The 27,191-nt window shown below is 40.8% G+C and overlaps 1 protein-coding gene across 2 annotated transcripts in view; it reads right to left on the bottom strand.

The window, feature by feature from the left end:
• Nucleotides 1-27,191, bottom strand: part of calb1 (calbindin 1) — a 61,647-nt gene that overhangs the window by 4,514 nt on the left and 29,942 nt on the right. For both annotated transcript variants that reach the window (XM_063061566.1, XM_063061575.1), the window contains 4 exons: nt 21,130-21,207; nt 13,804-13,859; nt 13,673-13,712; nt 12,394-12,447 (listed from right to left, as the gene is read on the bottom strand). In XM_063061566.1, coding sequence (XP_062917636.1) covers nt 12,394-12,447; nt 13,673-13,712; nt 13,804-13,859; nt 21,130-21,207 — 228 coding nt within the window. The remainder of the gene's footprint in view (nt 1-12,393; nt 12,448-13,672; nt 13,713-13,803; nt 13,860-21,129; nt 21,208-27,191) is intronic.

Genomic DNA, 27,191 nt, shown 5'->3' with positions numbered 1-27,191 from the left:
ACCCCTGTGGCTGTCTTCCTGAACAATAAGTACTCCTGTTTGAGTACTGTTGCGGGGGGGGGGAACAGCCTACCTGGGGGAAACGACAGTGGCTGTGACTCTGACAGAGTCTGGCCCTGTGGCTCAGAAGGGTAGGGAAAGGAAGAGGAAGGCAGTAGTTATAGGGGACGCTATAGTTAGGGGGTCAGACAGGTGATTCTGTAGACACAGGAAAGAAACTCGGATGGTAGTTTGCCACCCAGGTGCCAGGGTCCGGGATGTTTCAGATCACGTCCAAGATATCCTGCAGTGTGAGGGAGAACAGCCAGAGGTCGTGGTACATATTGGTACCAATGACATAGGTAGGAAAAGGGAAGAGGTCCTGAAAACAGACTACAGGGAGTTAGGAAGGAAGTTGAGAAACAGGACCGCAAAGGTTGTGATCTCGGGATTACTGCCTGTGCCACGCGACAGTAAGAATAGGAATAGAATAAGGTGAGGATAAATGCGTGGCTGAGGGATTGGAGCAGGGGGCAGGGATTCAGATTTTTGGATCATTTTGGGGCAGGTGTGACCTGTATAAAAAGGACGGGTTGCACTTGAATCCCAGGGAACCAATATCCTGGCGGGGAGGTTTGCTAAGGCTACTGGGGAGAGTTTAAACTAGAATTGTTAGAGGTGGGAAGCGAACTAAAGAGACTGGGGAAGAGGAAGCTGGTTCACAAATAGAGAAAGCTTGTAGACAGTGTGAGAAGGAGTATAGGCAGGTGATGGAGAAGGGACGCGCTCAGACTGTAGATTTGAGATGTGTCTATTTTAACGCAAGGAGTGTTGTGAACAAAGCGGATGAGCTTAGAGCATGGAGATATGATGTGATGGCCATTACAGAGACTTGGATGGCTCAGGGACAAGAATGGTTACTTCAAGTGCCGGGTTTTAGATGTTTCAGAAAGGACAGGGAAGAGGCAAAAGAGGTGGGGACGTGGCACTGTTGATCAGAGATAGTGTCATGGCTGTAGAAAAGGTGGACGCCATGGAGGGATTGTCTACAGAGTCTCTGTGGATGGAGGTTAGGAACAGGAAGGGGTCAATAACTTTATTGGGTGTTTTTTATAGGCCGCCCAATAGTATCAGGGATATCGGGGAGCAGATAGGGCAATAAATCCTGGAAAGGTGTAATAATAGAATTGTCATGATGGGAGATTTTAATTTCCCAAATATCGATTAGCATCTCCCTAGAGCAAGGGGTTTAGATGGGGTGGAGTTTGTTAGGTGTGTTCAGGAAGGTTTCTTGACACAATATGTAGATAAGCCTACAGGAGAAGAGGCTGTACTTGATTTGCTATTGGGAAATGAACCTGGTCAAGTGTTAGATCTCAGTGGGAGAGCATTTTGGAGATAGTGATCATAATTCTATCTCCTTTACAATAGCATTGGAGAGAGATAGGAACAGATAAGTTAGAAAAGCATTTAATTGGAGTAAGGGGAATTATGAGGCTATCAGGCAGGAAATTGGAAGCATAAATTGGAAACAGATGTTCTCAGGGAAAAGTACAGAAGAAATGTGGCAAATGTTCAGAGGATATTTGTGTGAAGTTCTGCATAGGTACATTCCAATGAGACAAGGAAGTTACGGTAGGGTACAGGAACCGTGGTGTACAAAGGCTGTAATAAATCTAGTCAAGAAGAAAAGAAAAGCTTACAAAAGGTTCAGAGAGCTTGGTAATGTTAGAGATCTAGAAGATTATAAGACTAATAGGAAGGAGCTTAAGAAGAAAATTAGGAGAGCCAGAAGGGGCCATGAGGGCCCTGACGGGCAGGATTAAAGAAAACCCCAAGGCATTCTACAAGTATTTGAAGAGCAAGAGGATAGGATGTGAAAGAATAGGACCTATCAAGTGTGACAGTAAGAAAGTGTGTATGGAACCAGAGGAAATAGCAGAGGTACTTAATGAATACTTTACTTCAGTATTCACTATGGAAAAGGATCTTGGTGATTGTAGTGATGACTTGCAGCAGACTAAAAAGCTTGAGCATGTAGATATTCAGAAAGGATGTGCTGGAGCTTTTGGAAAGAATCAAGTTAGGTAAGTCGCCGGGACCGGATGAGATGTACCCAGGTTACTGTGGGAGGCGAGGGAGGAGATTGCTGAGCCTCTGGCGATAATCTTTGTATCATCAATGGGGATGGGAGAGGTTCCGGAGGATTGCAAATGTTGTTCCTTTATTCAAAAAAGGGAGTAGAGATAGCCCAGGAAATTGTAGACCAGTGAGTCTTACCTCAGTGGTTGGTAAGTTGATGGAGAAGATCCTGAGAGGCAGGATTTATGAACATTTGGAGAGGTATCGTATGATTAGGATTAGTCAGCATGGCTTTGTTAAGGGCAGGTTGTGCCTTACGAGCCTGATTGAATTTTTTGAGGGTGTGACTAAACACATTAATGAAGGAAGAGCAGTAGGTATAGTGTATATGGATTTCAGCAAGGCATTTGATAAGGTACCCCATGTAAGGCTTATTGAGAAAGTAAGGAGGCATGAGATCCAAGGGGGCATTGCTTTGTGGATCCAGAACTGGCTTGCCCACAGAAGGCAAAGAGTGGTTGTAGATGGGTCATGTTCTGCATGGAGGTCAGTCACCAGTGGAGTGCCTCAGAGATCTGTTTTGGGACCCTTACTCTTTGTGATTTTTATAAATGACCTGGATGAGGAAGTGGAAGGATGGGTTAGTAAGTTTGCTGATGACACAATGGTTGGAGGTGTTGTGGATAGTGTGGAGGGCTGTCAGAGGTTGCAGGGGACATCGATAGGATGCAAAACTGGGCTGAGAAGTGGCAGATGGAGTTCAACCCAGATAAGTGTGAAGTGGTTCATTTTGGTAGGTCAAACATGATGGCAGAATATAGTATTAATGGTAAGACTCTTGGTAGTGTGGAGGATCAGAGGGATCTTGGGGTCAGAGTCCATAGGATGCTCAAAGCAGCTGCGCAGGTTGACTCTGTGGTTAAGAAGGCATACGGTGTATTGGCCTTCATCAATCGTGGAATTGAATTTAGGAGCCAAGAGGTAATGTTGCAGCTATATAGGACCCTGGTCAGACTCCACTTGGAGTACTGTGCTCAGTTCTGGTCACCTCACTACAGGAAGGATGTGGAAGCCATAGAAAGGGTGCAGAGGAGATTTACAAGGATGTTGCCCGGATTGGGGAGCATGCCTTATGAAAATAGGTTGAATGAACTCGGCCTTTTCTCCTTGGAGCGATGGAGGGTGAGAGGTGACCTGATAGAGGTGTATAAGATGATGAGAGGCATTGATCTTGTGGATTGTCAGAGGCTTTTTCCCAGGGCTCAAATGGCTAGCACGAGAGGGCACAGGTTTAAGGTGCTGGGGAGTAGGTACAGAGGAGATGTCAGGGATAAGTTTTTGACTCAGACAGTGCTAAGTGCATGGAATGGCCTGCCAGCAACAGTGGTGGAGGCGGATACGATAGGGTCTTTTAAGAGATTTTTGGATAGGTACATAGCGCTTAGAAAAATAGAGGGCTATAGGTAAGCCTAGTTATTTCTAAGGTAGGGACATGTTCGGCTGAACTTTGTCGGCCGAAGGGCCTATATTGTGCTGTAGGTTTTCTATGTTCTATCTGTTTTCATTACTATGTCCAGTTTGTGCATATGGTTGTGCTTCAGGAAAAAGTAAGCCAATTATCATGGTTTTACTTCGTTGACCAATTTATAAATAAACAGTGACAAATGCATTAACTTTAATATAAATTCTGGCTAATTCATGATTGCCAAATTATTCGCAAACTGGTTTTGAGACAATTTTATTATTTTAAATGGGATTAGAAGCATGCTTAATTGCCTCTGTAAACTGCTGACACATTTCATAAAAGGACAGTTCTACTTTCCCTTCCTATCCCCCTACCCCTTATACCATGATTACCTTATTATCTAAATCTATCATTAACAGTAATGAATATGTTCATTGACGAAACATCCCATTGGAGTAGAAATTTGTCTAGGACACTTCACTTTATCCTAGTCATAAATAATTTACCTCATGTGAGTCCATGATCCTCATACTATAATTAAAAATACCATAAAAAATAGCAAAATGCTTGTGCTATAAGAGAAACAAATACTGACGTTGCAAGTTTAATCTTATTGCCCAAAAGGCAATAATGCAATTGGAATGCATGAAAATGTAATCCACCCACCTCCATTATGAGCAGCAGAATGATACAACAGGTCTGTCCTGGCAGACCTATTGCCTCAGCTTGCTCCTGCCCCACCGAACTCAATTCTGCATACCTCGACACGGTTTTATCCCTCCTTGTTCAATCCCTTCCTACCTATGTTCATGACACTTCTCACGCTCTTAAACTTATCGATGATTTTAAGTTCCCTGGCCCCCACCGCTTTATTTTACTTCCATCCCCCATCAGGAAGGTCTCAAAGCTCTCCGCATCTTTTTGGATTCCAGACCTAACCAGTTCCACTCTGCTCCGTCTAGCAGAATTAGTCCTTACTCTTAATAATTTCTCCTTTGGCTCCTCCCACTTACTTCAAACTAAAGGTGTAGCTATGGGCATACGTATGGGTCCTAGCTATGCCTGCCTTTTTGTTGGCTTTGTGGAACAATCTATGTTCCAAACCTATTCTGGTATCTGTCCTGCACTTTTCCTTCGCTACATCGACAACTGCATTGGCGCTGCTTCCTGCATGCATGCTGAGCTCACTGACTTCATTAACTTTGCTTCCAACTTTCACCCTGCCCTCAAGTTTACCTGGTCCATTTCCGACACCTCCCTCCCCTTTCTAGATCTTTCTGTCTCTATCTCTGGAGACAGCTTATCTGCTGATGTCTACTATAAGCCTACTGACTGTCACAGCTATCTGGACTATTCCTCTTCTCACCCTGTCTCTTGCAAAAATGCCATCCCCTTCTCGCAATTCCTCAGTCTCTGCCGCATCTGCTCTCAGGATGAGGCTTTTCATTCCAGGACTTGGGAGATGTCCTTTTTTAAAGAAAGAGGCTTCCCTTCCTCCACCATCAACTCTGCTCTCAAACACATCTCCCCCATTTCACGCAAATCTGCTCTCACTCCATCTTCCTGACACCCCACTAGGAATAGGATTCCCCTTGTCCTCACCTACCACCCCTCCAGCCTCCGGGTCCAACATATTATTCTCCGTAACTTCCGCCACCTCCAACAGGATCCCACAGTTAAGCACATCTTTCCCTCCCCCCCCACTTCTGCTTTCCGCAGGGATCACTCCCTACGCGACTCCCTTGTCCCTTCGTCCCCCCCCCATCCCTCCCCACCGATCTCCCTCCTGGCACTTATCCTGGTAAGCGGAACAAGTGCTACACATGCCCTTACACTTCTTCCCTCACCACCATTCAGGGCCCCAGACAGTCCTTCCAGGTGAGGCGACACTTCACCTGTGGGTCGGCTGGGGTGATATACTGCGTCCGGTGCTCCCGATGTGACCTTCTATATATTGGCGAGACCCGACGCAGACTGGGACATTGTTTCGCTGAACACCTACGCTCTGTCCGCCAGAAAAAGCAGGATCTCCCAGTGGCCACACATTTTAATTCCACATCCCATTCCCATTCTGATATGTCCGTCCACAGCCTCCTCTACTGTAAAGATGAAGCCACACTCAGTTTGGAGGAACAACACCTTATATTCCGCCTGGGTAGCCTCCAACCTGATGGCATGAACATTGACTTCTCAAACTTCCGCTAATGCCCCACCTCCCCCTCGTACCCCGTCCGTTATTTATTTATATACACACATTCTTTTTCTCTCTCTCCTTTTTCTCCCTCTGTCCCTCTCACTATACCCCTTGCCCATCCTCTGGGTTTTTCCCCCTCCCCCTTTTCTTTTTCCCTAGGCCTCCAGTCCCATGATCCTCTCATATCCCTTTTGCCAATCACCTGTCCAGCTCTTGGCTCCATCCCTACCCCTCCTGTCTTCTCCTATCCTTTTGGATCTCCCCCTCTCCCTCCCACTTTCAAATCTCTTACTAGCTCTTCCTTCAGTTAGTTCTGACAAAGGGTCTCGGTCCGAAGCGTTGACTGTACCTCTTCCTAGAGATGCTGCCTGGCCTGCTGCGTTCACCAGCAACTTTGATGTGTGTTGCTAGAATGATACTTTTATTGTGTTGCATTTTCACATTCAATTGCATTTAAGAGTAAAATCAGTGTCATGATTAACAAGTAGATGTTACTTTATTCCACTCAGCTTATTCATATCCAAAATTCTAACTTTCCCTTTGCACTGCTTTTACAGCAACTCATTTGTATATTAGGTGTACAAGACAATGAGAGGCATTGATCATGTGGATAGTCAGATGCTTTTTCCCAGGGATGAAATGGCTAGCACGAGAGGGCATAGTTTTAAGGTGCTTGAAGTAGGTACAGAGGAGATGTCAGGGGCAAGTTTTTTTATGCAGAAAGTGGTGAGTGCGTGGAATGTGCTGCCGGCTGCAGTGGTGAAGGCAGAAACGATAGGGTCTTTGAAGAGACTTGAATAGGTACATGGAGCTTAGAAAATTAGAGGGCTATGGGTAAGCCTAGGTAGTTCTTAGGTAAAGACATGTTCGGCACAACTTTGTGGGCCAAAGGGCCTGTATTGTGCTGTAGGTTTTCTATGTTTCTATATCAAATGTAGGTGAGCAAATTTTAAACATAAGAGATTCTGCAGATGCTGGAAATGCTGAGCAATACACACATAGTGCTGCAGGAACTCAGCAAGTTAGGCATCATCTAGAGAGGGGAATACACAGGCAACATTGCGGGCTGAGACCCTTCATTAGGACTGGAAAGGAAAGGAAAGGGGATGAAGCCAGAATAAGAAGTTGGGGTGGGGAGGGGTCGAGAGGGAAGGTGTACAGGTGTAGTGAGAAATCTGTTCCCCTTGCTACCAAAGTTGATGAATCAGTACAGCTCCATATTAAACAATGTATAAAACAAAGAAAGAGTATTGGGGGGGTACAAGCACTGGGCTGGGAACATTGATGCTCATCACTGAGTGGCTCCATTTTAACGTTGTGCAATGTGCAATTGTAGTAATTTATAATAAATAGAACAGTCAATGTAACATAGAAATATACACAAATCAGCGTGAGTTAATCAGTCTGATGACCTGGTGGAAGAAGCTGTCCCGGAACTTGTTGGTCCTGGCTTTTATGCTGCGGTACTGTTTCCTAGAAGGTAGCAGCTGGAGTAGATTGTGGTTGGGGTGACTCGGATCCCCAATGATCCTTCGGGCCCTTTATTCACATCTGTCTTTGTAAATACCCTGAATCATAGGAACTACATGAACTACATGATTACAGATGCACTGGACTGTCCACACCACTCTGCAGAGTCCTGTGATTAAGGGAGGTACAGTTCCCATACCAGGCAGAGATGCAGCCAGTCAGGATGCTCTCAATTGTGCCCCTGTAGAAAGTTCTTAGGATGTGGGGGCCCATACCAAACTTCCTCAACTGTCTGAGGTGAAAGAGGCACTGTTGTGCCTTTTTCACCATACAGCTGGTGTGTACAGACCAAGTGAGGTCCTGGGTGATCTGAATGCCGAGAAACTTAAAGCTGTTTACCCTCTCAACCCCTGATCCATTGATGTCGGTAGGGGTTAGCCCGTCTCCATTCCTCCTGTAATCCACAACCAGATCCTTTGTTTTTTCGACATTGAGGGAGTGGTTGTTTCTTTAAAAGAGCTTAAAGTTGGGGCAGACTTCAGATCCTCTGGAAGGTTATTCTAGCTACGTGGAGCATAGTAACTAAAAGCTGCTTCACCAAGTAAGCAGACATACCCCAGACAACCTGGGAGCTCAGGAAGACTCAGAATGCAGGAGATCAGAGATGTATTTTGGCCCTGGCCCATTCAGTGTTTTAGAAACCAGTAGTAATATTTTAAAGTCAATTCTCTGGTGGACAGGAAGCCAGTCTAGTGATCTGAGTACTGGAGTGAAGTGTTCTACTTTCTAGGTCTCAGTGAGGACTCTAGCAGCGGCATTCTGAATGAGCTGCAGCTGTCTGAGGGATATTTTACAGAGACCTTTGAAAACGGCATTACAGTAGTCAAGCCTACTAAAAATAAATGCAGGGATGAGCTTTTCTAGATCTTGTTGAGACATAAGCCCTTTAACTCTCACTATATTTTTAAGACAACACTAAGGTTTCTGGCTTGGTTTGTGGTCTGTAACGAAAGGGATTCTAAGTGAGCACTGACTTCTAATCGTTCTTCAATGCTCTTGAGAAAGCAGCAGCTGGACATGTTCTTCAGACCTGTAGGTGTGGCTGGACTAAAGTAACATCAACTCGTGGTCTAAAAATTCATCAAGGACGGAAGAAATGCTTGAAGATCTCCAACCCAGGGCCCCGCATTGACCAGATTCTGTTAAGAGGAAGGTCAAATCAGTTGGATGAAACCCAGTGGCAGGAAGAAACCCACAGTCCACAGAGTATCAGCACCCTATGGGATGTGGAAGAAATTTCAGGCATAAGCAGCAGTCCAAGACACAGCCAGACACATCATAAAGTGGAGAACATGCAAGGACATAAGCCGTTGGTGAAATGGCCAAAGTCTAACAGCAGGGAGTGGGAAACCATCAATGCAGATATGAGCCTGATCTTGTGGCATCAGTGGATCAGCAGAGAAGAAGTTGGAGAGGATGGGTGACCTGATCATCAGCCACGGAAAGGAGAAATTTGGAGTGAAGGAACAAGTCAGCAGGAAAGATATGCCTCCTCCCCCCAAATCCCGTCGTCTCCAGGAAATCCAATGACTTGTTAAAGAAAGAAGAGGCCTGAGGATGTTGTGGAAAAAAGCAACAGCAGAAGAAAGGGAGGGCATCAACTTCCTTCAAGAGGACCTAAAACAGAGGCTCTCGAAGCTGCGCAGAGCAGAGAATTTAAGGAAACGACGCAAAAAGAAGGAAAAAGCAAGAACAGACTTCTACAAAGATCCCTTTAAACATGTGAAAGGCATTTTCACTAAAGAGAAAAAAGTGGATACTTGAAAGTATCAAAAGAGGAGGTTGAAAGACATCTCAGAATCATCCACACTGATAAGCGAAAAGATGAACCGATACTTGTCCCAGCTGACATCTCACCAATCGCACCCACACAACGTCAATTTAACATCAGCCCTCCCAAGCTGAGTGAGGTGAAAGAGGCAGTGAAGAAAGCAAGATTGGCATCTGCGCCAGGCCCTAACAGTGTTCCATATTGTGTCTACAAGAACACCCCAGATGTTCTGAAATTCCTTTGGAAAAACATGAAGGTTGCGTGGGAAAAGCAAGTTATTCCCAAAGCCTGGAGAAGAGCGGGGGAGTTCTGATCCCAAAAGAAAAGAATTCGTCCACCATCGAGCAGTTTCACCAAATAAACCTTCTGAACATAGAGGGCAAGATCTTTTTCAGCGTGTTGGTGCAAAGACTTACAAAGTAACTGAGACAAAAGCATTTCATTGATACGTCAATCCAAAAGGCTGGCATAGCAGGCTTCTCGGGATGCCTTGAATATACCAGCATCATATGGCATCAAATCCAGATGGCTAAGAAAGAAAGAAAGGATCTGCATGTCTTGTTCCCCGACCTGGCCAATGCCTGTGAATCAGTTCCTCATTCCCTACTGTGGACTGCTTCTGAACTCTTTCAGGTGCCTGCAACAATAACAAATCTGGTAAAACACTACTTCCAGGATCTGCAAGTCTGTCTCACAACATCAGACTTCACCACAGTGTGGCAACCCCTGGAAGTAGGCATCATGGCGGGGTGCACCATCTCCCCATTGGCCTTCACTATGGCAATGGAGCTCATTATCAGAGCCTCAAAATGGGTTGTGGGAGGAAAAGGGCTACAGTTTGGTCAACAGTTACCACCGATACGAGCCTATATGGACGATATAACGATACTGATGACAACTGTCCCCTGCACCAAGAGACTTCTGGAAAAGCATCATCAAAACATCACATGGGCGAGGATGAAGATCAAGCCCAGGAAGTGCAGAAGCATCTCCATTGTCAAAGGTCAAGTCACGGATAAAAGATTTCATATTGACGGGACACCTGTACCAACTCTTTCAGAAATGCCAGTGAAGAGCTTGGGCCGATGGTATGATGCTAAGCTTAAGGACACCGAGCAGTTTGAACAACTCAAAAAGGATACCATCATGCACATAGCTCTCATCAACAAGACCTTGCTGCCAGGAAAACTCGAGCTGTGGTGCTTCCAGTTCGGCATACTCCCAAGACTCATGTAGCCGTTAGCAGTGTATGAAATCCCCATCAGCAAGGTTGAAAAGCTAGAAAGAATGATCCGTACACATATAAAACAGTGGTTTGGACTTCCACGATGCTTAAGTCCTGTTGGACTGTACAGGAATGGCAAATTGGAATTACCAGTTGCAAGTCTTGTGGAAGAATTCAAATGCACCAAAGCAAGGTTGGTCATGACCCTCACTGAATCTGAAGATACTGTTATTCAAACAGTGCCCCCCCCCATGTGGCAACAGAGAGGAAGTGAACCCCATCTGAAGCTGTTCAGAGTGCTAAGTCTGCTCTTCGCTTCAGAGATGTGCTTGGCCAAGTCCAACATGGGAGAGCTGGGCGCGGGCTCATCCCAAAGGCTCCTCAATGGCACAAGTCAACATCAGAACAGAAGAGACGACTCATGGTGGAGCAGTTGAGAAGACAGGAGGAGGCAGAGCGACACGCCAGGGCTGTCTCAATGACCAAGCAGGGCCACTGGACTAATTGGGAGAGCCTGGAAAAGAGGAAACTTAGCTGGCGTGACATCTGGGAGGTGGAGAGATCTTGGCTAAGTTTTGTCACCAGAGCCACTTATGACCTCCTACCCACACCCCAGAACCTGAACCAGTGGTGGGGAGAAGACCCCGCTTGCTCTCTTTGTCAAGCACCTGGATCACTAAGGCACATTTTAACAGGATGCACCACGAGCCTCACCCAGGGGCGGTACACTTAGCGGCATAACCAAGTTCTAAGACAGCTGGCATCAATCTTGGAACAGAGGCGAATCACCACAAATGCTCTCCCACAAACATTGGCAGGAAGTGTCCACATCACACGATTTGTACCAGCAGGCCAACCTCCAGAGCACCATATAACATCAAAAGATGTAAGCACTCTGCAGGTTGCTCAGGATTGGAAAATGGACGTGGACTTGGAAAAAAAAGCTTGTGTTTCCCCAAGACATTGTGGCTAGGACACTCTGGCCAGACATGGTCCTGTGGTCCACAACAGCCAAGCTGGCGTATGTTGTGAAATTGCCAGTACCATGGGAAGATGGTGTCGAAGAAGCTTATGAGAGGAAAAAGACCAAGTACTCTGAACTGGCAACTGAAGCTGCCCAGAATGGCTGGAAGACCAAGATTTTCCCTGTCGAAGTGGGATGCAGTGGATTCGTTGCTACATCTACAACCAGTCTATTGAAGAAGATGGGGGTGAGGGGTCACTCCGTCCAAAGAGCAATCAAATCCTTGTCAAATGCAGCAGAAGAAAGCAGCAATTGGATTTGGATTAAAAGGAAAGACAACAACTTGGCTGCAAGATGAAGACAGGAGGGTATGGAACTGAGGGGGTGTATCTGGGACGCCAGGTAGCATCGTTGAGCCCTCTGGAGATGTCGTGGGCTTATCAATGAAATGTCAAGGAAGGAGGGTGCCCACCTGATGACACTGGTGACGTACCTACCCTCCGTCCTTGTCACCACTCCAAAACCACTGCCATCATCGAGAGTGCCAACTTACCATAGGGATTGAAACATCAAGTCCTAGTAGCTGTACTAAATCTACTATAAATTCACATGTCTGTACATTGTGACGGAGTAACACAAAGATATTTACCCCTTCACGTTGTGGGATGGACGCAAGATTTAAATAAATTCAATTCAAATAATGAATACAAAATAGTCCCTGTCCGGTAAATATGATTTAAGCCATTTTAGGACTGAAAGCCATTTTAGAAATTCCCACCCAGTTTTCCAGTCTATTCAGTAATATGCCATGGTCAACTGTGTTAAAAGCAGCACTAAGATCCAGTAAAACCAAAACTGAAATTTTATCATCATCATAGCAACACTGCTCAGTCCTGAAGGACATAGCTTCACTCAATGGCACAAAACCTAATGGGGATCCACAGGCTTTATTAAGGACCTCCAGAGTACTCACATCTATTGACACCACTGTACTTTCTCCCAAAAGTCCCAACCTTCCAAAGGTGGATCTGTCCTACCAGTGGTGCAGGATGCAATATGCAGAGTTTGTGAAGGAAAGGCGTGGCATGTTGCCTATTTGTAATAATGCTCAGTACATTTGTCAGGCGTGTTTGACTGGTCATAAGACAGCAACTTAGCATTAGGTAAAGTAAAGAAAAATTACCTGGTCATAATAATCAAAGATATCATTGAATTCTTTTGAAGACATATTCACCCCCTAAAAATTGAGGAAAAAAACAACTCAGCAAGCACATACCAAGGCATTCAATCAATATGTAACATCTGACTCTAAGACCACTTAAGACATCTGAAAATATGATTTTAATCTGTTCTGTGCTATAATGTTCTATGTTCTGTGAATGAACCTTTAATATCGCTGAAGGTGATCTGGAGATTATTGAGAGACCATTGATATAATTAAACAAATAGTGTGTATTATGGAGACACAGGGCTTTTCAGGTGCTGGAATCTGGAGCAATAAACAATCTGCTGGAAGAACTTAGTAGGTCAAGCAGCATCTATGAGGAGGAAGGATTTGTTGACATGGTGACCCGAAACATCGATAATTCATGCACATATATACACTGATGCTGTTCAACCGGCTGAGTTCCTCTAGCTCAGAGGTGGCCAAACTTTTATATTCCATGCTTCAATTTTTTTCACGCACGAGTTCTGCAAACGTATATCAACATATTTTTACAAGAATTGAATGGGGGTACAAGAGTTGTATGGCACATCCTAACTCGTGAGCGAAAAAATTGATGCATGGAATGTAAAAGGTTGGCCACCCCTAGCTGATTATTTTGTATGTTTTGGGTTTGAGTGATACTTAAGGGAGACCAGGAATTTGTGGTCTAGCAAAAATGAAAAAGTAGGGGAGTAAGTTCTTGGAGACAGTGATGTTGAAGTAGATCAATTTTCTACTATCCTACTGACATATGAGAAAATATGTGAAGAATAGTTTTAAAAGTTCTGCAACCACTTGTGTAGTTTATAGCTAGGTATTGATAAAAAAATAATAATCTGGTACCTACCCCAAGATATTTAGTAGACTAATACTGAGTTGGTTTGACATTGATTAGTGATGTGCCATTAAGTATGTTATGAGGACTTGTAAATAGCATCAGATTGTTGCCTACCCTACAGATAGAAACTGCAAATCTCCAACAAAAACAAATTGATAAGCAAATTTCTAGCATGATTGGAAATGTGATGAAACTAAAATGACAGTAATAAGAAGAGTAACAATGGCAGACAATTCATGTATATTATACAATCAATCAGCAGTTTAATGTGTTATGCAAGGTTGAGGATAAAGGGTTGAATTGTAGAATGTAGTGGTCAAGACCCCGTTTGCCAAAGTGTACAGAACCCTTTATCCTTATATGTTTGATAGATTTTTCCTTTCCAACTGTGAAACATACGAATATAATAGTACCTACTTGAAATTTGAGAAGAAAATTCTCTTTGTCAGGAAGTAACCTATTCAAAAAAATGAACATGTGTTTGTCAACTTACATTACATAAATGAAGCTCTTTGATTTAAATAAAATGTATATTTTAAATTACATACCTGGCCATTTCGCTGAGTCCCAGCTTTCCATCATTATTTGAATCAAACATTTTGAGCTGGAAAAATAAGAAATAAGTTTCCTAAAGTAGATCAAATATTTATCCTGTTCAGAAAGTATAAATAAGTTGAAATTTTCATAAACAAAATGTTGCATTAGGTTATCAGGATTTTCCTGTTACAAAAGGAAATTTATTTACAGATAAGGAAATTAATCAATGATATTTTGATATTTTAAATTTATTTTGCACTCATTTCCATCTGAATGTCCCAGTATGTTTATAACAACTTACTCTATTTGATATTTTCTGTCCTCATACCAGCTCCAATTTATTAATCACAAGTCATGATTTTAGTGAACCAAAATACAAATACAGGAGGAACTCAGTGAGTTTGGTGGCCTCTGTAGAGAGAAATAGTCCACATTTCAAGTTGAGATCCTTCATTGGTCCAGACTGTCCACTTTCCTCTACAGACACTGCCTAAATATGTGCTTCTTCAGTAGTTTGTCTTTTGCTCCAAATTCCAGCGTCTGCAATCCCTTGTGCCATCCACTGCATTACTTGTGAGCACAGTTAATGGGACATTTATATACAGAGATATATGGATCTCAGGATGATTATGCCTAGCATGTGGTATGCAGAGGGAGAAATATAGTCTCATGAACCAATCTCTAAGTTGATATCAACATGGATTAACTTTTAAATACCAATTATTACATTCCTTTTCATATTATATTATCTGCCACTGTAATTTTACCAAATAGCTGTTTTACATTGGTAACCCAGCCAACACCGAGGAGGTGTTGGGTGAAGAAAGAGACATTATTCATCTAGAAGATATAAATAAATGTAGGTGATGCCTATTCAAGCCATTCTATAAAATCATGATTGATCTGATCTTGACCTCAACTCCGCCTTCTTGTCTGATCACCAAGCCCTTTATTCCTCTGTTCCAAAACCTATTGCAGCCTTGATCACCCAATACTTAATTACCCAACATAACAGCTTCAAGGAAGTTAATTCTAAATATTCACAAACCTATTTGAAAAAAAATTTTTCCACACTTTAGTGGTCTTAAGAGGTTGACTCTTTCTCTTGACACTATGTCTCTGGTATATAATTTCCAATCCTTCATGGAGTTTAGAATGAACCTTTTTATTCTTTTTTTCCCCGAATGCCAACTTTCTCCTAGGAATTAATGAACTATTTTCCAAGATAACTTGCACTTGAATTAGAGCCTGTTTAATTATCATTCAGCCATAGATGAATATAGCCAAATGAAACAATGTTCCTCTGCGGTCCAGATGCAAAACACATCACCAACAGCACACTGCACATTGCATAAATAGCACATAGGGTTACGATTTCAGAAAAACACAGTCACAAAAAAAAGCCCAATTCCCTGAATGTCCAGTTGTTCTTCCACTAAGCGAACACTGGAAGGCAAGACCAAACAAACACCAGAGGGCAGCATCAAGCCAGCACCAGAGAGCAGCACATCATTCTTTAAACCTTGCCATCCAGAAAAACAATGATACCAGCTCTCTATTCCTTAACAGGAAAAACTAATTTTCTATCCATTCCCATAGCACTTCTTACAGCATGAGCTACTGTTTTCCATTTTAACCCTTCATGCAATATGTTATCAAAACTCTTCTGGAGATTCATGTGCAGCACACCTATTGTTTTCTCTTTATCAACAGTACATGTTACTTCTTCTATGTACTCCAATAAACAGGATTTCTCGTTCATAAAACCATGTTGACTGCTTCATTACCTTGAACTTTTTGAGTATCTTGCTCTTTAATAATAACGACAATGATGGAAATATTATCAAAGATACATTGAGGTAAATAGCAAGTTGATTTGATGCCTTTTTTAAGATAAGTGTTGGAACTATAGGAAATGTGTGGGGAAAATTTGTTGTACACAAAATGCTGTTGGTATCCAGAAGACACTGACGGGGTGGTAGTGGAGGAAGCAGTCGAGATAGTGGCAGTAAGAGACATTTAGACAGGCATATGAATGTTTAGAGAATGAAGGGATAAGGATCCTGTGCAGGGAGATAGGACTGATATAATATGGAAGCTTGGCAGCATAGATACTGTGTACCAAAATGATCTGTTCCTGTGCTGTATTGTATTAATCTCTATTTGAGAATCAGAACTAATGAAGTGACATAACTTCAAAAATGCTCTATAATGCAATCTTATAAATCAACAATGTTAAGCCTTATTGCCAAGTGTCCAGAAAATGGATTTTGCAATTAAGTTTTGCAGTTTATTATCCTCTACCTTAAAAAAATCTCACTGAATTTTATAAGAGTGAGGACAAATGCTACAAAATGAATTTCCTAGCTTCCTGGAATGAGATGTCATGGACAACAGTAAGACAATGTTAGAAACATTGTTGTATGTCACATACACTGTAAAGGAAAGGGGTTTTTTGAGTAGGGGTTATTAAATGAAAACAAAGTTACATGCCTTACCTTGCAAGGAACAGGTTTCTCAATGAACATGTGAAATGTTTTCCATGTGTTCAAGAAGCATTGATCAAAGAAATAATGATTACATTTGGATTCAGAATTGATCAAAAACATGTAGTATTCCTCTCTGAATTTCCAGATTCTTGTTTGGGAGAGTCAACAGAATCTCTTTGATATTTTTCATCAGACTTTTGTGTTGCAGGAGCTTTTACTTGATAATCTTTAGTATCAAGATACTTGGTCTCCTAGTAATTTATACCATTTTCTCAGTGTTACCCTAACTTTGCTAAAATTACTGAGCTTAAACCAGAAAATTCTAATTATATACTTCTTTTAACTTGCTCTACCTGTTCATTCCACAGGATCAGTGGCAACTCTGCATCCTTCAAATAATCCTCCTTTCTTTCACTATTACCATTTTCAAATGTTGCACTAATGGCAATTATATAGTATTTAGATTAGCTTTGTTTGACAGGATAGTGTAGATATCAATTCAGGCATGGATCATCTAAGTCAGTGGAAAAATAAGAACCTGCTGACCTAATATGTACCCGTGACAGCAATGAAGTTAGCCCTGTGTCACTTCCTCCTTTAGTAGAATTGACTAGCAATTAAAACAAGAGCAGACATCGTCCTACTTTCCTAAGGTCAAAGTTGGCTCTAACAGAACTGCTTTCAGTGAGTAACAACTGATTACTCTGGACAATAAATTCTCCATTTCTAGAAATATGCATAAGTTCAGGTTCATGATCTTCACTGTACTGAGATTAAACAGTATATGTCTGAATTGCTATATATTCATTCTTGAACTGAAAATTAAACTGTTGAGTTTCTGAAATTTTAAAGAAATTAATGGTTGTGACAATATTAAATTGAAGCAGTATGGTTCACTCATACCCAAAGCCTCTACCCACTCCAATATATGTAGTTTAAGAGTCTCTTCTTTAGACTCAGAGCAAAGTACTGTGATACAAGTTAATTGAACTCAAGAAGAAATACAAGCAAAATCATTGGAAGAGAGCAAAATTAACTCTGATTATCAACCATTTTGAAAAATGTGTATGAGTGATATTTTAATCTATCCAAATGGTTTCAGAATTTAAAATGTTCAAGGAGATTAACCAATTTCAATTATATATTTAACATTTTGAAATTGATCAATAGAATAGAAATATTTAGCCATATTAATGTATGTTCTCCTAGATAGCACTAATACAAATGGAAGTACTTATTAACAACTTTTCTACATTACTTATTTTAATGTTTTCTGGAACACAGGTAAAAATAATTAATAAAATAGATTAATTAACATTATATATGCTTCAAAGGCTATAATTTCAATGAATAGAGGGGTAAGCATGTGGTGGTCACTCTGAGCCATGCTTGATGTATGAAACAGTTCATGTGGGTGTAAAATATTGGCCCACAGTGATCCCAACTGAACTAAATAAAACCCCTGAATTGTACCAGTAATTGCTAGTTCATAAGATTTCCAGGTGCAGAATGACACTGATAAACTACCTAGAGCTACATATCCACTAAGGAGCACTATGTACCAATAGAAGGTTGATTGGATGGAGGATGCACGATAGTGGAGATGGTCTTAAATGTGGGGTGTACATGTTTTGTTTGTGATTATACAATCTGTATACACCCATCAAAAAAGAAGAGATCACCGTTGCTGAAATCTGGAACAAAATTTGCTCCAACACACAACAGGTCTGGCAGCATCTACGAAGAAACAGAGTTAATGTTTCAAGCCTGACTTATTTTCAGTATTTTCAGTTTTTGATTCACATACAAGACAATCAGCTTATTAAAAGCATTTGTAATAGTTTTAGCATTGTAGGATACAATGATGATTTGGCTGCTTAGATAATGCGCATGAAAAACAGGTCTTTAATTAAAGTCTGTTCCATTTTGCACAGTAAGATTAATTTCTTCCTGGAGAAGATTTTGTACCGAAATGGCAGAATTAGAGAACTACAGGAGTTGATGGATAATATAAATGTCAACAATGACGTAACTGTGCTAACAAACGGGACTGCACAGGTGGGCGCAGGGACCATCACAAAGAAATTTATCCCTGAAGGCTGCAAAGCGTTGTCATGCTCTGATTAGAAATTATATGCAGGGCTGGAGAGGCAGTGTATCCAATGAGTGAACCCTAAAGATCTCATTTATTCACTGATGGAGCAGCCATCACCGTTAATCATTAAACTAGGGAATATTGATTAGAAATTCAATGTACATAGGGTTCATGAATCATAAAATCAATTAAAATAGCAAAGAGAAAAATATTTAAGAGTATCATCACATTCACTCCACCACTGTGCTGCATGTTGTAGAATGTATATGATAACTTGCCATGAAATTTTTGTATAGAATTTCACTATTAATAAGAAAGTCAAGGCAAACACATTTATTTCCAGATATAAATTATCAAAGAAAGAGAAAATGCAGAAATTTTATAGTACATTTCACACCTCATGAAATACCAAATCACCTTAATTTTGGAGTAATGTACTTTTTATAATTTTTTTTCCAGTTTTGTTTAATCATAAACACTAGATTCTGCAGACACTGGAAATCTTGAGTAACACACAAAATGCTAGAGGCAGCATCTATGATGTTTTGGGTCAAGACCCTTCACCCTGGAAAGGCAGGGAGCAGAAGCCAGAATGAGAATGTGGGAGAGGGGAAAGGTAGAAGCTGGCAGGTGATGGTTGAGACAAACTGAGGGGGAAGGTGAGTAGGTTGAAGTGCTGTATCTGCCCTATATTTCCTCCCTCACCACAAAACAGTCCTAAGTGTGGAGCACTTCACCTGAAAGTAGGTTGGGGACATCTATTGTATCTGATACTCCTGGTGTGACCTCCTCTGCATCAGTGAGACCCGATACAGATTGGGGAACTGCTTCGTCAAGCTCCTTCTTTCTGTCCATTGCGAAAGGCAAGATCACCCAGTGGCTACCCATTTCAATTCAACTTCCCATTCCCATTCTGATATATCTGTCCATGGTCTCTTCTACTGCCATGATGAGGCCAAACCCAAACTGGAGGAGCAAAATATCATATTTCGTCTGGGTAATATCCATTCAACTTGATGGCATGAACATTGATTTCTCCAGCCGCTAGTAATTACTGCCTCTTCCCTCCCTCCTCCCTTTTTCCATTCACCATCTTGGTTAAACTGTCACCACTTCTCTTCTCCTCAACTGCCCTTCACCCATCACCTCCCCCTGCTTCACCCCCCTCCACTACTTTTACTTCCATGGTCCACGGTCTGCTTCTATCAGATTTCTTATTCAGCCCTTTCTCCGCTGTAGTCTGCTGTGGCAGCGGGATGAGAGTAGCTGATGCCAAGATCATCAATAAGCTCGTCAGGAAGGCTGGTTCTGTTCTGGGGATGGAACTGGACACCCTGGCCGTTGTGTCTGAGAGGAGGATGCTGAAGAAGCTATAGAGCATTATGGACAATCCCTCTCACCCCCTCCATGACATACTGGACAAATGGAAAAGCACCTTTAATAACAGACTGATTCCACCGAGGTTCACCACTGAATGCCACAGGAGATCCTTTCTCCCTGTGGCTAGAAGACTCTACAACTCCTCCTTAAGTATATAAGCATATGGTTTCATTGCACATCTGTATTTTACACTATTACCTTTTAGTGCACATTTTGTGTTTTTTCATACCTCAAAGCTTATATTCTGTATTTTGAAGTATATATTTCTGACTGAACAGCCTTGCAACAATAATTACTTAAGGGATAAATTAAAGTTTTGTTTTATCTTACTTTTATCTCTTACACCCATCCCCTCCCAGCTTCTTACTTTATCCCCCTTGCCCCATACACTCCCTTCCTTTCCAGTCAGTCAGATCCTCCCTTCATTAGGAAGGGCATCGGCCCAAAATGTCAACTATTTATTCCTCTCTGTAAATGCTTTCTGACTTGCTGAGTTCCTGCTGCATTTAGTGTGTATTTGCCTTAGGTAATCAATTAATTTTTAGCTATTTCTTTGAGACTGGTTTCCTGGGGAGGAGGCCCATTTCTCCTTGGGCACTTGGATGGGTCAGTTATTCTTCATATTTTTCCCTAATAATTACATGTCTATTGTTAAATGCCAATCATCTAAGCATTAGTACAAACTGATATCTCATTTGAAAATGCTGATTCATTTTTTAAATTCAATCAGGAGGTTCTCATGTTTAAGTTATTAAAAGCTGGGCGCATATATTTTTGTAATTTTTTGCATTTTTGTAGTTTGTAAACATGGATATTTTTCATTAATTAAGTTCCTCATAAGACCTATAAATCATATGACATAGGAGCAGAATTAGGCCATTTAGACTTAAGTCTGCTCTGCCATTCAATCATGACTGTTTTTTTTAACCCCATGTCCCTGTCTTCTTGTAACCTTTAACCCCTTCACCAATCAAGAACCCAGGAATTTCTGCATTAAATACACCTCCATTAAATTAAATTAGACCTCCATTGCCCCTTGTGACAATGAATTCCACAAATTCCCCACCATCTAGCTGAAGATGTTTCTCCTCAACTCATGTCCCTTTACTTTGAGCCTGTGCTCTCTGATTCCTATACTCTCTGACTGATGGAGACATCCTCTCCGCATCTACTCTATCCAGGCCTTTCAGCATTCGGTAAGTTTCAATGAGATTCCCACCCAGAACCGCATCGAGTACAGGCCCAGGGCCATCAAATACTCCTCAAATATGAAAACAAAGTAGTCATGCTTATTACAAAAATATTCTACATAACAAATTATAATGTTTTCAGTAAACAATTGCAGTAGCAAACTACTAGGATTTTACTCTTACCGTAGTCAGGGTATACTCCTCCAGCTTCACTTCATCAAAGGGCCTATTTGCTTTCTTGAGTAAATCTCGAAGAAAACTCTGTTCAGGAAGATTATAACAGAACTTTAGGATCTTGTATATGCATTATACTAATATAGCTTGTAAGAATTTCAGTGATTTATGATCAATGTCAAATTCTGTATGTACTGTACAATATTAAAAATATAGTAAACCTTTTATCATCAGGTTAAAGCAACCCATTATGTGATTGCCTTTTTACATAACAGGTTCCAGAATGAGTTGATTGCAGTCTATGTCAAAGCTTGGAAGATTATATCACAGGTTTATCAAAATTTTGTGAACTGATTGCTGCTGGAGGAAGTGTTTGTCATGTCTATTATTTCAAAGGTGTTCTGATGCAGCAAAGATGGATTGCTAATTTTATCTAATTTCTACCATGACTGATCCAGTGTATCAGTCACTGGAGAATGAAATGGCTGTCAAAATACAGTTGGTATTTGTTAGAAATGGAAACTAGTTGCTGCATGCTATTGGAATTGTACCTGTAGCAGGCCTTGTGAGAGATGGAATGGGAACTTGTATTTAAATGCCATCTTTCACAACCTCAGAAAGTTCTAAAGCACTAAAAGTGCAGCAACTTGAAGCAGCCAGTTAAACTGTGGCAGACTCCACAAATAAAACAATGTATTGACCAAATACATTGGTGGTGCTTGAGGAACAAATATTTTATTGCATACCATCAATATAGTGTACTGGGATTTTTTTTTTATCTGCCTGAGAGAGCATAATAAACCTTGGTTTAACTTCTCATATGGAAAACAATGAGCCAAATTTTGCTTAAGTCAACCTTGCCTTGGATTTTCCTTCTGCAAGCTGCCTTTGGTTGCACTTAGCCTACATAGCCATTCAATCCCAATGTGCTGCTTGCCATGCTGCTGTAGTCGTACTCAGAAGTAAAAAGTGGCAATTAAATCTCAGGTGCTATGAACTTAGATCCAGCCCAGAGTGCTTGACTAACAGCCTGTGTTATCTCCGATGATCTTGGACTTCTAGAAATAGTTGAAGCAATTACTTTAAAGTTAAGATAGCACATTTATTTTAAACTTGGTAAATAATTAAAATAATAATAATAATAAAATGCAAAGAGAAATAAGCAATGCACATTTTCACTTCCCTTTTAAAGAAAGCTGGCAAACACCTGTAAAAAAAAAATGAGCTTGTACTGAGGGGCCAGATGCAAAGTTAACTGGTCTGAACAGGAAATACTCCTGTTTACATTGTAGAATCAAGACACAACCAGATGTCAAAAATTCTGGAGTAGCGGCCAAACTTCAGCAGAATCTAGCCCATTAATTGTACTTGTGCTATATTCTCTCAATACTGCAGCAAAGTGTGAGCCTATATGAATAAACTTTTCTCAGAATCCAGCCAGGCACAGATATGAGCCTATATATTTTGCACTTAAATCTGGTCCACTTAAATTATGATTGAATCATCATACTGGTTTCAGGCTGCCATATATTTTGAACTTTACCCCAACTCTACTTGGTTATTTTTTATTTGATTATGAGATATTTTGTTGACAGGACTTCCACGCTCCCCACCCTACTAAGAAAGATTTTCCCAAACACTTTTCCTGCTTCAGACAAACTCGGACTAGAGTTCATTCAGATCATATTTTGCCATTATTAGAAATGACTGCAGCACAGAAGAAGGATATTGAGCTCAGAATTTAATTTTTCTCTAATTGTTACTTCAGCTTTACTGGTTGTCCAGCACATTTGCAGTGGTAACCAGAATATATATACATATGTTTTTTAATATGGTAACAACAATAATTTATAAATGATTAAACTCACCATTTCAGCTCTATATTACCTTTTTTCTGCACTTGAAAGCCTAACTTGCCTTCATCACTTTCAGACATTTTTACAAGCCCCGAGTATACTCAAACCACTATGTAGTTTGCCATTTGCAGCCCCCTGAATTAAATGTATTAATTGCAAACTGTGTCCCTGTTCTTGAAACTTACAGTTCCAGTTATTTTTTTCATTAATATGTTCCAAATCAGACCACTGTGATGACAACCTTCTAGGTTAATAACCTCCTGTCTCCTATTATTTTCTTGTAAATTAGTTCAATTCTATACACGGCAGAAAATAAATTGCTGGAAGAACTGAGCCGGTCAAGTGGCATCAGTGGGGGCATATATGATACTTGAGAGCCCACATCAGTTTCAGGAATGTCGGAGCAGAAAGAAATGTGGTCAGAATACAGAAAGTCAAAGGATAGGTGGATCCGGATGAAGAGGGGAATAATGGATAGATAGAGCCATGTGGAAGGGGGGGGGAGGGGGGGATGGAAAAGGTGAGCAAAGGGAGTGAAAGCCTGGGTTACCTGAAATTAGAAAGTTGCATGTTCAATTAATTTTCCATTTTAGCCAGGTCATCTTTCTCCCTACCTCACCCACTTGCATGCAACTCTCCATCAGTCTCCTCCTTTTCTGCTCTCACCATTCCTATCCCATCCCCAGTACCAAATTTAATATACCGACCCTCAGTCCTGCTGCTGTTTCACGATCTCAGCCTGAAACATCAACTAACACTTTTGCCTCCACAAATATTGCTTGATCTACTGAGTTATCCGAGCAGTTTTTTTTTGCTCTAGGTTCAATCAACTACAATTTCTTGTTTTCCCATTTCTACACATATCCTTACTCTTTTTTCATTTCTCCCTTCAGTGCAAATAACTGCTGTAGGCATTAATCCTGCTTTACCCTGGTTTTAACTTGATCCTATGTATGATACCATGAGGGAACACCCATGCATTGCTGTTTTGGAGTGAAACACTAATTGTTTGTATCAGTGTTTCTTTAATGTACTTGTGATATTTTATTTTGAAAGTAGTAGGGTACATATGTTGGAAGCCTGACATAAAATGACAGAATCAAGTCAGACAGCTTTTCTGGAAAGAGTAAAACATAACACATTTCAGGCTTTCCTGATGGCTGTCCATGGATATGAAACATTAAATGTTTAAGTACCCTGCCCCGCCTCCATTATCTTAATTTCCAATCAATTTCCAATTTTTTTTTCATTATTCACCCAACACACCCTTCCTTCCTGCCACTTAAGTGAAAAAATCCTCTTCTCAGGATCCACCCCACAATTTTTTTTTAAACTTGTTATCACCACCTCTTTAAAAAGGCATTTGGCTTTGCAAGTTTTTTCCAATCACCGGCCTCCTATGAAGTAGTATTTTTTTCATTTTCATTAATTCATGTTGGACTAAATTATGGCATATAGGATAGAACTAATTTTATTTAATTTGTATCTCTGCTAAGAAATAAAGGCAAAATCATTTAAGATTCCTGAACGTATTAAACTAGTTTGATGTGGTCTTAAATAAGATGAAATATATCTAACAATGATCTCAATGGTTACCTTATTAACCACAATTATTCTTAATTTGATCAAAATTCAACTTCTTGCTGTTGACTCTTAATCATTAAATCTTCTTAGCTTTTTGGTGTAAATATTCAGCTATTATTAACTGAATCCATTGATCCCAAAATATTGTTGTTTATGTCTTATCTTTTGTATTCAATGAATTTTGATATACCAGCTGTAGACGTACAAGGAAGAAAAACATAAGGAAATTCAGTCTTCAGAATTATCTTTAATTACTCTAGAAATGGAACCTGACAGTAAGAGAAATATTACACCATTTTATTCATACTTTGTATTTGGTTGGCCTCTTTGACAGTGAAATGCTTGCTGCCCTCTTGTGGATGTTTAGTCATAAATTAGAAAATACCTAGTATTTATATACAAATTCGTGATAATGACATCACCATATATTCATCTATAACATTGAAAATACTTCTGAATGTGATGCCTATCCAACTTTTTGTTTCATTTTGCCTCTGACACAGTTTCAATGTGGCACTCAACTTATGTTGGGAATGTCACATATGGCTCAGTTTGTACCTGAAATAGGAAGTTCTGGCTAGGTTTAAGACCTACTCCACAGATATGAGCACACAGAGAGGTAAATGCGGAGTGTGCCTGTCATCTTTTATATGGCACACACAGCAAATCAGAATCTCATTTGTTCCTCCAGATGAACTTCAGGTCACAGGCACAGTGTTGTTTGTAGGAGTTTGTCATCATTAAATGGATGTTCAAAAAAACTTCATTGACTGTAGAGTAAATGGGGTTGTTCTGATAGGATGCAAAGAGCATTTTTAAACAAATCTAACAAGCATTTGCTTTCGTTTTTAATGATACACCATATGGCTGCCTATCGTTACAGACCACACTCAAACGATACCAGTGCAAATTCGAACACAGTAAATTGAATGTCAATGAATCTTATCATTTGTGGGCTGGCTGCAGTTACACTAGCCAGGAAATACAGTAGCATGCAAAAGTTTGGGCACCCCGGTCAAGATTTTTGTTACTCTGAACAGCTAAGCGAGTAAAAGATGAACTGATTTCTAAAAGGCATAAAGTTAAAGATGACACATTTCTTAAATATTTTAAGCAAGAGACCTTTTTTTATTTCCATCTTTTACAGTTTCAAAATAACAAAAAAGGAAAAGGGCCTGAAGCAAAAGTTCGGGCACCCTGCATGGTCAGTACTTAGTAACACCCCCTTTGGCAAGTATCACAGCTTGTAATCACTTTTTGTAGCCAGCTAAGTGTCTTTCAGTTCTTGTTTGGAGGATTTTTGCCCATTCTTCCTTGCAAAAGGCTTCTAGTTCTGTGAGATTCTTGGGCCGTCTTGCATGCACTGCTCTTTTGAGGTCTATCCACAGATTCTCGATGATGTTTAGGTCAGGTGACTGTGAGGGCCATGGCAAAACCTTCATCTTGCGCCTCTTAAGGTAGTCTATTGTGTATTTTGAGGTGTTTAGGTTTATTATCCTGTTGTCGAAGCCATCCTCTTTTTATCTTCAGCTTTTTTTTTTTACAGACAGTGTGATGTTTGCTTCCAGAATTTGCTGGTATTTAATTGAATTCATTTTTCCCGCTACCAGTAATGTTCCCCGTGCCACTGGCTGCAACACAAGCCCAAAGCATGATCGATCCACCCCCATGCTTAACAGGGGTTCTTTTCATGAAATTCTGCACCCTTTTTCCTCCAAACATGTCTTTGCTCATTGCGGCCAAAAAGTTCTATCTGAAAGATTCAAAGGAACATCTAAACAAGCCTGATGCATTTTGGAAACAAGTCCTGTGGCCTGATGAAGTTAAGATTGAACTTTTTTGGCTGCAACCATCGAGAATCTGTGGATTGATGTATTGGCAGGGGAGGTGGTGGATTCAGATACAATTATTATGTTTAAGAGGCATTTAGACCAGCAATCAAATAGACAAGACTTAGAAGGATGTAGGCAAATGGAATTAGTGTAAATGGTCAAAAAGTTGGTATGAGTGTGAAAAAATGGCCTTTTTCTGTGCTGTACAACTGAATGACTTGGAGGATTCTGTGGAGATAATCTTTGTGCCAGATCTCCAGTGACATAGTAGGGAGAAAAAGGAGAGAAAGTACACAGTGATTATTGCAGGTGGTCTAAGTCTCCGAAGCATACACGGTGGTGTAGATTTCTGCTGCTCGTTAGATTATGAGATTTATACTAAGTTTTGCCCTTAGTCTTCAAAACACATTTTGTAGCCGTAGGCTACATAGGCTTATTGGAAATAGTAGCAAATGTTATTATCAATAACTTCCTTTGCTAATAGAAGGCTCCTGAAAAATGAAATAAGCTTTCTGGGATAAGTTGCATGTATATATGTGCATGAAGTGTTTGTATACTGCAGCTGAGTGACCGAGGCTGAAGTTACCTTGTTGTGGCAGAATGGTGACATCGATTGAACTGCTTTCCATTTGTCCTGCAAGTTAGTTGCACTCCAGCGGGAACCTTGTTAGAAACGAGGTGCAATATTGCAACAAGAAAGATCAAATTATGATTGAGCATTACTTGACCCAGCCTGCAATGGGTTTGCAACTGTAGTGGACCATTGGTTGGAATCAACTCTTTACCATTATAATGCAGC

This window comes from Mobula hypostoma, chromosome 1, assembly GCF_963921235.1.
Source record: "Mobula hypostoma chromosome 1, sMobHyp1.1, whole genome shotgun sequence".
In the NCBI taxonomy this organism is placed as follows: domain Eukaryota; kingdom Metazoa; phylum Chordata; class Chondrichthyes; order Myliobatiformes; family Myliobatidae; genus Mobula; species Mobula hypostoma.
The sequence above is the reverse complement of the archived record's forward strand: the minus strand, read 5'-3'. Positions and strand labels throughout refer to the sequence as shown.